Source organism: Hylaeus anthracinus, unplaced genomic scaffold (assembly GCF_026225885.1).
Source record: "Hylaeus anthracinus isolate JK02 unplaced genomic scaffold, UHH_iyHylAnth1.0_haploid 12000, whole genome shotgun sequence".
NCBI classification, from domain to species: Eukaryota; Metazoa; Arthropoda; class Insecta; order Hymenoptera; family Colletidae; genus Hylaeus; species Hylaeus anthracinus.
Window position 1 is genome coordinate 2,710,893 of NW_026534347.1, and position 14,255 is coordinate 2,725,147.

Genomic DNA, 14,255 nt, shown 5'->3' on the forward strand with positions numbered 1-14,255 from the left:
CTCAATGGTTGGTCTACAATACTTTATCTCTTCGGGGACGGCACGCCTTAAATAACTCGGATTTCACTATCATTTCGTCGTGACAAGAATCCTGCAGGAAGTATTCCTCCTCGAATACTGGTCTGTGCTTTATCGACTCCTTCCTAACGCAATTGAATGCGTTTTGTTGACATTTTTTCGATATTAGCCTGTTAATTAAAACTCGTAGATTGGTTTGCTATTATATTTAAAATTTATTTATGTAAACATATCAACAAATCGCTTCGTTTGAGAGAAAACTGTGGGTTTCTGAAATTACGAATCTCCTTGTGCAATTGAACTTCGACTTATTGAAACTGACAGGAGTTCTTCCAACAAATATTCCTGTTTCTTAAGAGATCCCTTTTAAAGTATCTGCTTACTATAGGAATTACGTGTGCATCGTGTTAAAAATCGAATAATCGATATGTGTCATCGATCGATCTTTGTTATACGGAGCTCGAGCTGACCTCGGAAACGTCATCTGACCGTAGCCTCTTTATCAACGAGTCTTTCACGCTTTTACAAAGAGCGACGTATTGCAACAATTTCGCCCTGAAGTCTGCGCTGAGGTCGCTCATGCATCGCTCGTAATCGACCAGAAACTCCGCGAAATCCTCGTCACGATTTCCTCTACAGTACAACAAACGTTTCTCGAACGATCCTAATTCGTCGAAGCGCAATCCATCTTCCGCGTTGCACGACGCATTTCTATTTATCCCCTCGCATCCACAGTAGTCCCTAGGTCTCCTCGAGCTCCGTTTAAAATCGAAATCTCCATTGAATTGCCTCCTAAACCTCCCATCCGCCATTTGCTGCGAGCTGACATCGCCAGAACATCGTCTCATATCATCTTTAGCGAATAGTAGCTGTGTCGATCCCAAGGAACGTCTCCCAGAGGAGCCATTACCACCAAAGGCCTTCCTAATCCTCGTCCTTGGTTCAGCTACCGCAGACGCTGTCCTTTCGTTGATCGATGCACGTCTATCGCTCGATCTGCAATCACGCTTTTGGCCCAAGTGCCTCAAGGCGTCATTATCGCCCTGAACGTCGATTCTCTGACATCGTTTCTCGACACTGTCTTCCTCAACGTCGTTCTTCCTTCCCTTCTTCCTTCCCTCACTTTCAGCGAAGGTCTCCACTGGTTCGTCCATTCTGGCTCTGTTTCTCGCCGTGAAGGGACATCGATTTGAGCACGAGTCAGCTGGACAGCTCCTTCGAGCCTCGTTCAGCTTCCCACTGGAAATACTTACGAGATACCTCTCGTTCTTCAGAAACGTCTTGGACGTGCTGGTCCCCTTGTCCCGTTCCTCCAGCAAAAGTCTGCGGAGCTTCTTGCGAATCAGGTGCTTCATTCGATCGATGGACGCCGTTGGAAAGGACCACAGATTCCCAGGAACGATCGAACCCCTCCAGAAACGACTCCTGTATCGGGAAAAGGCGGGTAGATCGTTCTCTTCCTTCGATTTACGATCTCCCACGGTGTCTTCTTTGGTCTTGACGTCGAGTCCCTTCAGATTCTTCGTGGAACACGATGGCTGCCGTGCCCGGAAGCGCGTGGAGTGCTTCGACTTCAGTTTCGGTGAAGGTAATCGTTCAGAGTAGCTCTCCCTGCCGCTGGAAGGGTCCGATCGACGCGTGAGCGGTTCTGTATTCACCCTGGACGTAGACACGGCTCTTCGATTGCTATCGTCAATTTCTGGACGTTTCCCTGGAGAACCTTTCAACACAAACGTTCTGAGAGGTCCACGATTCGATACTCCATCCACGTTAGCACTCGACGGTGTACAGGTTGAAGCCTGAAACTTCGAATCCTCTTCTTTCTTCTCTTCCAAACGTAAACTCGACGCGTCGAGGCCATTAATATTAGGGACAGTTTTGTCGGACTCGACACCAATGAAATTTTCAGGTTCACTGTCGATGACTTCCGAGTCTGAAAGCTCTTTGCCGCAGCAGGAACATTTAGTATCGGTAATATTGGAAGTCGAGGGACAAACAGAATCGAAACTATATTCTTCGTGTTTTTCTGAAATGTTTTTTTTTACCAAATCATCATCTTTCGTTTGCAACTCATTCTCTCGAAAACTGTTCCTTTCTAATCTAGAGGTTGTTTCCAAGACGTCTCCTTTCATCTGAACGCTGCTCTCTGTCTGAAAAACACCCCTCGCTTTCAAAATATCTTCCCCGTTCGACTTGGACGTGTCTTCTCTCGAACGACAATAACGAGCGCTCTCCACTCGACTTACTTCCAAATTTTCCAGCTCCTCGCCATCAGCCCCTTCGCTGTTTCCTCCCAGTTCCGTGTTATCTGGACAAAAAACGTGGCAGAAACATTGCTGGGGGCTGCAGACCTCTTTGGGCGAGTCCTCCTTCAGACTGTCGGTGCAACAACCACAGTTCGAATCAGAGGACCCTGCTTTCACATCTGCATTCGCTTGATTCACGCATGTTTCCTTTGTGTCATCGCGATCGATTGTACGAAGTTCTGCCAGTCGTGTGTATTCTTCTTCTCTTCTTTCAAGAGAAAGTGGGTTCCTGGCGCTACAGATCTCCTTGTGCAATTGGAACTCGAATGATTGATGGTGACCGGGTTCTTCCAATTCTCTATCTTGGCGTTCTCTTGTTTCAAGAGAAAAGTGTGACTTTCTGGAGTCTCGAACCTCCTTGGGCAATTGAGTATAAAATGGTCGATGATGACAGGGTTCTTCCACTTCTCTTGTTTCGAGAGAAAAGTGTGGGTTCCTGAAGACACAATCGCAAGCCTCTTCGTGAGATTGATTACCAACTTGTTTGGTTTGACAAGGTTCTCGACATCCTCTGCCTTGCTCTTCTTTTCTTCCAAGAAAAGCAACAGAGTTTCTAAACTTACAACCCTCTTCATCCTGGGTGCTTTCCTCGTCACCAGACACCCCCGAATTCTCATTTTCCTGGACCCTGGTGACACAAGGAGGCAGTACAAAGTCAACTTCCTTCCTTCCTCGTTCCGCCACTTTCCTAGACCACAGGAAGTCGATTTCTTTCTGACTCATCATCCTCACATAAGAATCTTTCTCTCTCCTCTCTTTCCTTTCTGACTCTTCCGTCAAGCTGTTATTCGAACACGGTGAGTAGAAAGTGACGCGTTGCTTCTCTCCCTCGCCATCTTTCTCGACGATCCTCGCTGCATCCTTGCAGTAAACGGAGACCTCAGAGTCTTTCGAGAGAAGAAACTCGCTAATCTGGACCTGCGAGCACTCGTCAACAGCCCTGCGATGCGCGTCACGTTTGTGAAAGGTGCGACAGGTCGGAAGACGAGCCAGGAATAATCGATTCTTGGACGTTCTTGGGCGTCGAAGGTTCAAATCGATGCGACCACTTCGTATCTCGCAGCCTAGACGCAGCTCTTTGATCGCAGCGTCGTCTAGCCTCTTCAGGATGTCGTTTAGGCAGGAACACGCGTTACGAATGCTGTTCTCGAACTTTCTCTTCATCAAGATCAAGCAAGAGTCCGATAACGACGGGTCTGCCTCGAATAGGCGGACAATTAGGTGGCTAGGCTTGCAGGGTATGGACAGACTAGTTAGTTTAGAAGAATTCGGGATCATCGAAGAACTGGTATTCGTTGTTTTATGAACGATGACTTTTAATTTCGAGGTTCTCCGTGGAATAGTCTGACTGCAGCCGCACGACATCGTGGTATGCTTCTTTTCTGAGGACACTGATCCTGGCTGGGCTCCCATCTCGTCGAATCTGACTGCATTTCGACTTGGGGGAGCTGGGAAGATGTGACTTGAACCAAGAGTGCATTCGGGGATTAATTGATAGGCTGGTGTTTTCGATGGTCCTGTGTTTATAGATCTCTGTGTTCTCTGACCACAGACGTGGCGATTACGATGCCTTCTGCGTATGTTACTACGTCCTCGAGATCCCTTCGCGATAGAACCTACTTCTACTTCCAGATCGCTGCTGTAGTTTTCTATCGTACGTTTACAAATCCGTGTATTGACTCTTGGAGCTGGTTTCAAGCTCGTGTAGACCGCAGTGGTGTTTCTGTAAAAAGACCGAGTTCTGTTAAAGTTTCGAAAAGTCGTAAGCTTTAATGAAAGAAAGATATACTCACGTGCAATTTTGACACGACCAGTAGTCCTTCTCGTTGATGAACTCCAAGACCTTCGCGCTCTTCGAGACATCCTGCTCGAGAGAATCGAGCTCCTGGCACGCTGTTCCATTCACCCCGTTATTAAGAACGCCAGGACCCGCTAAGTGTGTCACCAGGCCGTTTTTGACCAGATAATCGATCGCCTTCTTGATCATTTCTTCTCGTACGTTTGTATTCTTGGCAGACTCGCAGAACGAGTCTAAGTAGTCAAACCACGCGGCGACCTCGTCCAGGCATTTGTTCACACATGGAAAACGATTTGGGTTGGAGACGAACGCATCCAGCCCCGATTGGATTCTGTTCTCCAATCTGGGTCCAAGAAATGGCTTGATTGTGTCCACGAACACGTCACATTCGTCGAAATCGAAGCCCCCATTGTTGCTCGCGCAAGGTGTGTCCTGCAACCGAGGAAGAGGAACAGCAATCGAAGGCGAAGAAAACAAAATTAACTTCGATTTTATATTTTAGTTGAATTTTGTATCTAGATTCCAATTTCACTCTTCGATGGTAAAACGTGAAGTTAGTGGTCGGAGATAGTTTCCTACGATCGACGTTTCGTTCAAAGGTTAAATAATAATTAAATTAATGTATCCTTTCAAGTTACCACGAGTGCATCGTCAGCTTTATATCGTCCATGCAGGAGTTCATCGGTCATGTCACAAGACACCTAATACGTAGAAAATATTTCTTAACTTTTCGTGTTACACGTGGACCTCGATCTACGGTTACCTTCGACGAACAATGTCCATCCCTAATGTGAAAACTGAAATTACTTTTCTAGATCTTGAAGTTGTTCGAATATTGGAATTGATTGTATTCAAATAAAATTTATTATAAACACTGTTTCCGCTGTTAAATTGATAAATGTATCTGAATCTCGTAATGATTATTATCCCCCTATTTAATACATTTCACCCCATAGCGTTGCATAATTAATCCCCCCAAAGTCGTAACGCTAACGACGTTGTCAATCCCTTTTACCCAACTGAAATTTGAATTACGTCGGTTCCAGAAGCCCGATCCGCGCGAAATAATACCTTACGTCAATTAATATTCTGTATTAAAAAACCTTATCTGTAAATGATTGCGTACATTCTCGTGATAAGTTGATTCTAAACTATACGACTTCGTAAACTCTTTAGAAGAGCGTTTATAGCGTACACAAAGCGACGTCTTCCACTTAATTCAAATTATGACGCAATTAAGGCGCACGCAAGATCCACGTTTCCCTTAAGCATGTTTCAAGTGTCCCCTGGAAACTCCGCCAAGCATTTTACATTAATTAACTGTAATTCTACGAGGCAACGCTTTTTAAGAAGGCTTCACGACGATTCCTTTTATTACGTTTGTTGTGACAAAAATGAACCACTCGCTTTCGCAGAGTATTAAAAGGCAGGAGACTGTTCAGAATTCTATCTGCAATTTGTATGGAATGTGGATTGTTTCTGAAAATGAATTTTTCGGAGAGTGTTTGCGATAAACTAATTTAGGCTACGCGGGGTAACGTTGTTAACATGGGACGGGTGTCGCATAGCAAAATTGAGGGTCCAGCAAATATGCTAATGTGCTTTAGCTTAAGTGCGGTGTCTCGCGTGGGCGAGGGTCCTTTGAAAAAGGGGAGAGCGACGACGATAAGGAAGAGAGGAGGGCGTTCGTAAAAAAGAGCCACGCGAACGAGCGAGAAAAACTTGAAAGCACTCGACGCGACCTCGTGGCGAACGACAGGTGTAATTACCGATGAACGAATACGGTACGACTTGAATTTTTTATTTCAAGCCCCACTTTTTTAGCACACGAAATTGACGATTAACTGGACCACAACAAAAAAAAACAGTGGAGAAAATATAAAAATAGGTCGCAAAAATACGAAAGAAGGGCAAGAGAGATCCATAGCCAAAAGCAGAAGGACGAAACCGACGCAAGAAACAATGGATGGAGATGGAATGGAAATACGCGATGTGTAGAGCCAAAAAGAGAATCACGACGAGGGAACCAAGGAAAGGAGGCGACGGAAGAAGTGCCCGGAGAGTGCGAGAGGAGATCAACGTTCCCAGGATCCAGGGTGAGATAGCTGTAGCCCATTCACACAGCGACTCCAACGAGATCAATACTTGTGACGGCGAGACACAGCGTAACAACCCCACAACCGCTGGAGTTTCGAAAATGCCAGGCCATCGCGGTGCAAAATGTCCCGAGGGCTTATCGCGACTCCTTTGAAATGAAATTTGACAAAAGATAAGTATAGTACGAACGCGTACGTTTTCGATCCGTTTCGAGGAAGCCAGAGCCTGCTAATTGCAACTGGTAGGGAAAATCACCAGCGCGAGGGAACATTGTGATCGTGGGCGGGAACGGTTCGACGAATAAATCAAGCGAGAGTTATTCGTTTCGGAGGGCTGAGGACGGTAATGAATTTTGCACAGGACAGAATGGAAAATGGAAAATGCAGGCTCGGGATGCGGAGGCTTGATCAGCCTGGTGGGATGCGAATGTCGCGAATTTATTGATTGCGCAATGACCTTTCATATTCGAAAGAATCGACTATGATACGAGAAGTTCGTAGGCGACAGTCTACCTTCTCTTTTTTATATCAATGATAACAACCCAGAAGCTTCGAGACATGAACTTGATGAACAATGGATGATTCTCATTATTATTATTATTTTTATCAATTATCTCATCCTATTATTCTTCGATCATATATAGTCCACTAAAACCTGGCTCCGATAAAAGGCGATTATTTGTCCAGCGCGCCAAGTTAAGCGGATCAGTTGCTGAAACGAGATAATTCTCTCTCAGGAAAAGTATCCTCGGTTTCATACTATTTTTCTCGTGCTACTTCCATCCCTTTACACGTGTCACGTAACGTAACTATGTTTTATATGATATAAAAAGTGGAAAATTAAACAACTGAAGTGGAGACATGGCGTAATGGAAACTATCTATTTTTGACAGAATTGTACGTGATCGAATAAAGAGAGGAATTTTCGGTCGATGAACGAGAACGCAGGGGAAACTCGATTTTGGAAATCGAGTTAGAAGTATACAGCGCGGTACAATTATTAATGGGCGTTTATATACGACCGTAATGAGAGCCGGGGGTCTTTTGATCTCTCTCGGCCCTCGTGAATGTCGCCAGTTCCATTTCGCGCCCCTTTCGTCGATGATGCTCGATGGCGTGGCTTCTGCCAAACACTGGCTACGATAAGGCACCCTCGCCAAACGCACCCTTCCCTTTGACGGACAACCAGCGAAAAACCGCGGCAACTGCCACATTCCCGGCGATGAGACTGACAAAGGGTAGTAAAGGACGCTTGCATAATTTTTGCAATAAAAATGGAAACCTCATATTTTGACATTCGCAGGGGAAGAAAAACTCAGAGAAATCTGAAAATCCTACGCCACCAATATTTGTGCCATGTTTCCATATTTTCTTTTCTTCTCCAAATTCAATCTTTCTGCCACACAATTTCCCTGTTCTGGAAAACCTTCCTTCGAACAAACCATCTTCCCCGGGACCGAATCGCATACTCTATATTCCTGGAAGATCTACTTCTGCCTACATAAGTCTTCCAAAAGACGACTGAATGTACAATTGGAAAACTCGGAGTACTCGAATGGGAGCGGATGTTCTTGCCAAGTAAAAATCGAACCAGGAATTACGAAGCCTATCTCGCGAGGACCGATACTCATCCTTAATCGGCGAAACGACGTCACGAGCCTCGGCCGCGGAACGACCTTTGCTCGTAACTCGGTTTTACGAATGTGGGTTGCGGGGGAGTCCGTAGGCAACGGTTGGACGTTCATACGGGGGAAAAGCGGCGCGGAAAACGCGGATCAATACTGAGCGATTACTGAACGAGCGCAGCGCCTCTTCCTATCGCCGAAGACGCGTGGCGGAACTCGAGGATCGTACGCACCGACGTTCACCTTCGCGATCTCTCCTCAATTCCTTTCGGTGAACTTTTCAGTAGTTCTTGGTAAGTTCTGCTTCGACGCTATTTATTAATTATCAGTTGCCTCGGATCTATAGTTGCGTAGCTATCCTATAGCAAGATAGTAGTAGTCGAGCCATTTTGGATATGCGTGGGAGGGTTGAAACCCTCGAAGTACAACTTGGAACAACCCTTCTCCTTGGTTAAATTGACTCGTTTTAAAGTGCACGTAATTATCATTTGAACATTTGCTGTTTCCAGATACACTCGCTCGAAATCATGTACTGGAACTGGATCCCGTTTCTGGCGCTGGCAGTTGCTGCCCACGCCGTGTATTTGCCTCCCCTAATAGAGGTGACACTGAAATTCTAAGGTCCACCATAGTGGACCTCCCATACATTGTGTTCTTGCAACAACTTTTTATCGTTACTTTTTTTAATATTACAGGACGAGCAGCTTCTAACCGACACTCTTCGCGATTTGTTGAACCAAATGGGAAACGACCTTGCGGACGCCGCTGACTCGTACCTGGAGTACCAGGACAAACCTAAAGAAATTCCTATCGAGTTACCCGCTGATTACGACGGCATGGACACCTTGAACCCTAATCCCAGCATCCGCGATCAGGAGTATCTGCAACACAGCACGCTGTGGAGTCACCAGCGTTTTAACAATAACGAGTCGAACGAAAGGCAAAAAATCAAGCCTGGAACCGTCAAATTCATCAAGGACGAGAAAGCTGAGAACGCATTGCCTGCATACTGCACGCCCCCGAATCCTTGTCCGGTTGGTTACACGAGTAAGTGGCTGAACGGTTTTGTTATTTAGAAAACAAGACGTGAATGTATAGACAGAAAAAGTTGTAATTGAATCGAACGTAATCTTTGCAGGTGAAAACAACTGTATCGAGAATTTCGAGAACACGGCAACGTTCAGTCGCGACTATCAGAACGCGCAAGATTGCATGTGCGACAAAGAGCACATGTTTGATTGTTCCGTTGATTCCTCTAACAGCAACAGTCTGGCAAGCATGCATATACCGAGCACCAACTTCAATCGAATCATTGATCAATTCCAAGCGGTAGGATGTGACACGGATGATTAGTTTACTTTAACGAAAACTTTCATTTTATTAATTCGGTGTCTGTTTCAGGAGGACAACCCCTTCTTCCGCGGTGAAAAGTTGCCAATCGCCGCGAAGAAAGGTATAAACGTCGTCTACTAAAACTTTTGGCATATCTTAGAAGACGGAATTTTTTGAAATACGAACCAAGAATATTACATTAAAATATTTCAAGTTATATCGATCGATACCCCCAATCCACCACACGTGCGATCTGGTAAAAATCTAATGGATTGAAGAAATTTTACATATTCCAAAAATCTGGTGCTAATTAAGATTATTCGAGTATTTTGATATCATACGATTACCGCTGGTACAGAGGGATAACATTGAGCCGATGTATATGTATATCCATCGAACGATATCTTGTGACGTATGCATGTATTATGTTTTTAAAACCAATATATGTCTGTTACCGGAAGTTAATTCTTGAAATTATACGAATTCCAATTATAGAAAATTTATCACTGTTTTATGGAATGATATATATTAATATTGAGACGATGTTAAATATTTTAACTGTAAAAATATGCTTCCGTAATATGTAACGCATTTGAATTGTATTTTTACTCTCGTACAGCAATATAACGGGGACTACTAGTTTTATTATTTACAGGATTCAAAAAAATATATATTTTTTGAAACAATAGCCCATAATTATTTCCTTGTATATAAAATTGTTTATTTCAAACTTGTCGTACTACACATATATACATATTCAAATTAATTTATTTTTACAACTGAGTTTCTTCTTACAAAATTCATTAAATACAAAAAATACTGCTACTGCTTCCTAAAACTCTTCAATATAGGGTATATATTGGTCAGTGCATCTTGCAGTTCAGTCCGATTCTTGGCCCCTGAAACATCATTACGCTAACACTAATACAAATTATAATAAAATATAGAAAATACTTCTAATGAAATTTCACCTGTCAATACAATTTTTCCATTTACAAATATGAGTAGAACTACTCTTGGTGATACCATTCTATATATAAGGCCAGGATAAAGCTCAGGTTCGTAACTAGAAAATTGTCCATGTATATGATTTAAGTTTTCCAGTTTAATTGGAAACTTTAAATCACACGTGGCGACTATATTTTGTATTTTAAAATTATAAAATTTAACCTGCAATAACACAGAATTTAGTAGAGTGTAAGCAAAACTGATAAAATCCAAATACACGTTTCTTACTGGAAATCCTAATTTCTGAATAATTCGAGCAAATTTCCTTGTGGCTAAATAAGAATCTTCTTCACACCTTGCCCCAGTGCATACTACCTTTCCAGAATGAAAGATCAATGCGGTAGCTCTAGGGTTTCGAATTCTCATAATTAACCCGGTAAATCTTGCTGGATTGTATTCAGAGTTCCTTGTTCTAGTATTAATATACATAAGTGCTAATTCCATACCTAAATTGACAGTAGATACTACATTCCTAAAAGGAGAAATGTGTTCACTGGGATCGCGTCAAAAGGTTAACAACAACCATTTCTTCACTTACTGTAAACAAGGTTCTATAACCTCTTTTGTACTATTAGCTGGAGTCATAGGATTAATCGTCGATTGTGGAATGACATTTTGTGACGTGCTCGGCCGTGGGACATTCGTCTGAAATAGAAATAACAATGTAAAATATAAAAATCCTCGAACACGTATGCACCGAGCAAACATATTTCTTAATTTACTGATTGCGGCGGAGCCATCGAATTATCCTCGACGGCATTTTTCGCTGGGTTACCGAGTAACCTCTTTAACTCGTTGTCCTCTTGCACGATCGCAGTCATTTTATCTGTATTAATTATTAAATACTTATAAAACTCCTTATCTCATATGATCCACCGACCATTTTGAACACTACTGGTGGCGTTTGACATTCTGTACGTCACCCAGGTTAAGTATACGAAATTTTTATTGGAACCTTTGGTATCCGTATTTTTTTATTAACTTGGGCTCTAAGTACGCTAATAATACTCTGAACAAATGAATTATCCAAGAATAACAATGATATTTTGAGTTTTTTTTTATTTGGTCAAAAATGTGACAGGCGACGCTATAACCATCTCGCGGTGGAAAGGTGGAACTAAAATTATCGACATTACAGGACAAAATTGAAAAATATTCATATAATCTATTTTATTACGTTTAATGATAAACTTTTAATTATAAAACAACCACTGAGACATTAAAATTCATTAGTACAAGTTAAAATAATCAAATAATTTAAATGCTGGTAATTAGTTGACTGTGGCGCCATCGGCGGGAAAACCCCCAAGCTTGTCCTCAAATAGTTCCACATTTCAACCTCTAGATGTCGCTATTAGTGTTTACACATTTTTTTTTAATTATTATATGCAATAACAAACAAAAGAACCAGCAACATGATACTAAAATTTGAATGAGAACCATTTTTTAATCCTTAAATCCTTCATTTTTTTTTTAAATAAAAACATATGGCGCCATCTAGTGGTTGAAGTCTGAAACTATTCGAGGACAAGCTTGGGGGCTTTCCCGCCGATGGCGCCACTGTCGACTAATTACCGGCTTTGTAATTATTTACTTATTTTAACTTCTACTAATGAATTGTAATGCTCCAATGTTTGTTTTATGATTACAAGTTTAGTATTAAACGTAATAAAATAGATTATATTAATATTTTTCAACTTTGTCCTGTAATGTCGATAATTTTAGTTCCACCTTTCCACCGCGAGATGGTTATAACGTCGCTTGACACGTTTTTGACCTAAACATAAATGCATCAACTGAAACAGCTGATTACTTTGATGCACTTTATGCAATGATAAAATTACATATATCTCGACCACCAAGTAGTTTTACTTCTAAAAAATTATTGTTGGAATCTTTGATGATCTTATCGCCCTATTTTCAAATAAAAGACGAAAGAAAGACGCTTTAGAAACAGTGAATTCTTGAATCAAGAATTCAAGGACATTGAATGCAATTTTATTATTTTTAGTTGTACATTTTTATTCTAAAGGGATGCCCATGATGCCCACCTGTAAATAAACATCCTGTATAATCCTTTAACTATATATAATCAAACTTATAATCAGATTAATGCACTAATTTAAGATACAACTCCCCTTATGAATACTGCGACCAATTACGGCCGAAAGTTTGATATGCAATTGTTGCTACTAGCAACGCTAAACTGTACACGACTGTATAATTCGAAACATGCTTTCTCAGTACACGATTAAACGTGAAAACCTAATAATTTCTCTTATTATTTAGTTACCATATTATTAAATTAACAGTAACACGACAGTCGCTATGAGCTTAATCTTTGGCGGGAGCGATAGCAACAATAACACGAATACAATTATTTTTGACTCTTCAAAATGTGAAAGAAAACTCAATGAAGAGTTTAAAGTGCTGCAGAGAAAGTTGAAATCGAAATGGAAATTTGTCGAGTACGTCGAAACACTTCTACGCTATTTTTATTTGATTTGAAACGCAGCGTTTTCGCATAGCTTTTTGTTCTATTTCAGAAACAACGATACGTTAACAGACGAATCGTTATCCACAGGCAAAGTATTAGTACTTCCAGGACCGCGAAATAAATTCACAGAACTAGAAATGAATTCCATTAGAACGTTTCTAAATTCTGGTGGACACGTGTTAGTTATGCTGGGTGAAGGAGGTGAAAAAAGGTCTAATACAAATGTAAATTTCTTACTGGAGGAATTTGGAATAATGGTGAACAATGGTATAATATTTGACTTATTTTATTTAATAAATATCTCCATTACAAAATTTTAATTTATGACAATTGTACAATAATATTGTTACTTTTACAGACAGTGTGATACGCATGAGTTACAGTCAAACAATGCATCCAAAGGAGTGTTTAATTTCACAGGGGATGTCAAATAAATCAATATTTTCTAAGAGTCATAATGAATACATGTAAGTTCACTAAATATGAAATACTACTTCATTTATTCCATTTATCTTGTTCTCTTTCAGAGACCTAGCTTTTTTATACCCGTATGGTGCAACTTTAAATGTGGCACAACCATCTATCGTTGCATTGTCTAGTGGATCTGTTGCAGTTCCAACAAACAGACCCATTTGTGCTTATCACTACAGCGAAGCAAGTGGTAGTAAATTACTTGTTTTAGGTTCATCCAGAATGTTAACTGATACATATATTGAAAAGGAAAAGAATGATTTATTAAGGGAAATGATATTTGATTTTTTTGAATCCAAAGAAATTGTTGCCAAAGAATCCCAAATGGATGATGTAGATGTAAGCTTTAAAATTAGAGTGATCCCTTACAATTTAAATTGTTATAATTTATTGCTATTAATAATGTCATAATTCACTTAGTTCTGGGAGTACAATTTTGTGCCAGATATAACACAACAAGCAGACAATCCAAAGGTGTGTACTCAGGACATGGACATGATGGATAATCCTCACGAATATACCAAGTTATTTAAACATCACTTGTATTCTATAAATTTAAATATGGTGCCAGCTTGCATAAAGGCATATGAAGTTTTGGGTGTGAAGCACGAACCTCTTACTTTAATTCCACCGCATTTCGAGGCACCATTACCATCCACACAAGCATCGGTACAAATTTTTATTAATTACATTGATTTTAGCGAATATGCCATATGTTTCTACATATAATTTTTAAAATTTGTTCAAAGGTCTTTCCACCGAGTTTCCAAGAGCTACCCCCACCAGCTCTGGAATTATTCGATTTGGACGAAGCCTTCAGTTCTGATTTATTAAAACTGTCGCAATTAACAAATAAATACATGGCAACTAGTGATTTATCGAAAAACATGGAATTGGATCATTATATCAGGGAATTCGGAAGTATTATAAGAATAAGTAACTCTGATACTCATACAGCTAAAGAAGTATTAAATTCCGTTTTTCAAAGCATCTGCAGTTACAAAGCCATGCATGAGTAAAAGAGTTGTACAATTGTAAATACTGTATGTTTTTAATACACATTCATTTTTAACATAAATGTACAAATATACTCATACTAAAACT

The 14,255-nt window shown here is 40.9% G+C and overlaps 4 protein-coding genes across 4 annotated transcripts; 2 read left to right on the forward strand and 2 right to left on the reverse strand.

The window, feature by feature from the left end:
• Positions 1-289: 289 nt before the first annotated feature.
• LOC128890376 (uncharacterized) lies at positions 290-4,811 on the reverse strand. Its single transcript, XM_054148814.1, has 3 exons — positions 4,761-4,811; positions 4,118-4,554; positions 290-4,047 (listed from the first exon to the last, which is right to left on the reverse strand). The coding sequence occupies exons 1-3, from the start codon at positions 4,809-4,811 to the stop codon at positions 468-470; spliced, it is 4,068 nt and encodes a 1,355-aa protein (XP_054004789.1). The 3' UTR covers positions 290-467.
• A 3,193-nt stretch (positions 4,812-8,004) lies between these two features.
• LOC128890004 (uncharacterized) lies at positions 8,005-9,863 on the forward strand. Its single transcript, XM_054148131.1, has 5 exons — positions 8,005-8,136; positions 8,353-8,445; positions 8,539-8,890; positions 8,982-9,172; positions 9,245-9,863. Exons 2-5 carry the CDS (start codon positions 8,371-8,373, stop codon positions 9,314-9,316), a joined length of 690 nt encoding a protein of 229 aa, XP_054004106.1. The 5' UTR covers positions 8,005-8,136; positions 8,353-8,370; the 3' UTR covers positions 9,317-9,863.
• Positions 9,864-9,925: 62 nt separating this feature from the next.
• Positions 9,926-11,292, reverse strand: LOC128890003 (uncharacterized). The gene is made up of 5 exons (XM_054148130.1): positions 10,906-11,292; positions 10,722-10,828; positions 10,412-10,655; positions 10,147-10,345; positions 9,926-10,074 (listed from the first exon to the last, which is right to left on the reverse strand). The coding sequence occupies exons 1-5, from the start codon at positions 11,002-11,004 to the stop codon at positions 9,998-10,000; spliced, it is 726 nt and encodes a 241-aa protein (XP_054004105.1). The 5' UTR covers positions 11,005-11,292; the 3' UTR covers positions 9,926-9,997.
• Positions 11,293-12,347: 1,055 nt separating this feature from the next.
• On the forward strand, positions 12,348-14,184 carry LOC128889995 (intraflagellar transport protein 52 homolog). Its single transcript, XM_054148118.1, has 6 exons — positions 12,348-12,651; positions 12,730-12,947; positions 13,039-13,147; positions 13,208-13,490; positions 13,572-13,820; positions 13,901-14,184. Exons 1-6 carry the CDS (start codon positions 12,512-12,514, stop codon positions 14,168-14,170), a joined length of 1,269 nt encoding a protein of 422 aa, XP_054004093.1. The 5' UTR covers positions 12,348-12,511; the 3' UTR covers positions 14,171-14,184.
• Positions 14,185-14,255: the final 71 nt, after the last annotated feature.

Bases quoted from the DNA above. Each gene is read 5' to 3' on its own strand.
- LOC128890376 (XM_054148814.1), bottom strand. From the start codon at position 4,811: ATGACCGATGAACTCCTGCATGGACGATATAAAGCTGACGATGCACTC. The intron at 4,555-4,760 runs GTAACTTGAAAG...CCTCGGTTGCAG, and splicing joins AAGCTGACGATGCACTCGTG to GACACACCTTGCGCGAGCAA. The intron at 4,048-4,117 runs GTGAGTATATCT...GTCTTTTTACAG, and splicing joins TGGTCGTGTCAAAATTGCAC to AAACACCACTGCGGTCTACA.
- LOC128890004 (XM_054148131.1), top strand. From the start codon at position 8,371: ATGTACTGGAACTGGATCCCGTTTCTGGCGCTGGCAGTTGCTGCCCAC. The intron at 8,446-8,538 runs GTGACACTGAAA...TTAATATTACAG, and splicing joins ATTTGCCTCCCCTAATAGAG to GACGAGCAGCTTCTAACCGA. The intron at 8,891-8,981 runs GTAAGTGGCTGA...TAATCTTTGCAG, and splicing joins TTGTCCGGTTGGTTACACGA to GTGAAAACAACTGTATCGAG.
- LOC128890003 (XM_054148130.1), bottom strand. From the start codon at position 11,004: ATGACTGCGATCGTGCAAGAGGACAACGAGTTAAAGAGGTTACTCGGT. The intron at 10,656-10,721 runs GTAAGTGAAGAA...TTCTCCTTTTAG, and splicing joins GTTATAGAACCTTGTTTACA to GAATGTAGTATCTACTGTCA. The intron at 10,346-10,411 runs GTAAGAAACGTG...GTGTTATTGCAG, and splicing joins TTCAGAAATTAGGATTTCCA to GTTAAATTTTATAATTTTAA.
- LOC128889995 (XM_054148118.1), top strand. From the start codon at position 12,512: ATGAGCTTAATCTTTGGCGGGAGCGATAGCAACAATAACACGAATACA. The intron at 12,948-13,038 runs GTATAATATTTG...TTACTTTTACAG, and splicing joins TGGAATAATGGTGAACAATG to ACAGTGTGATACGCATGAGT. The intron at 13,821-13,900 runs GTACAAATTTTT...ATTTGTTCAAAG, and splicing joins TACCATCCACACAAGCATCG to GTCTTTCCACCGAGTTTCCA.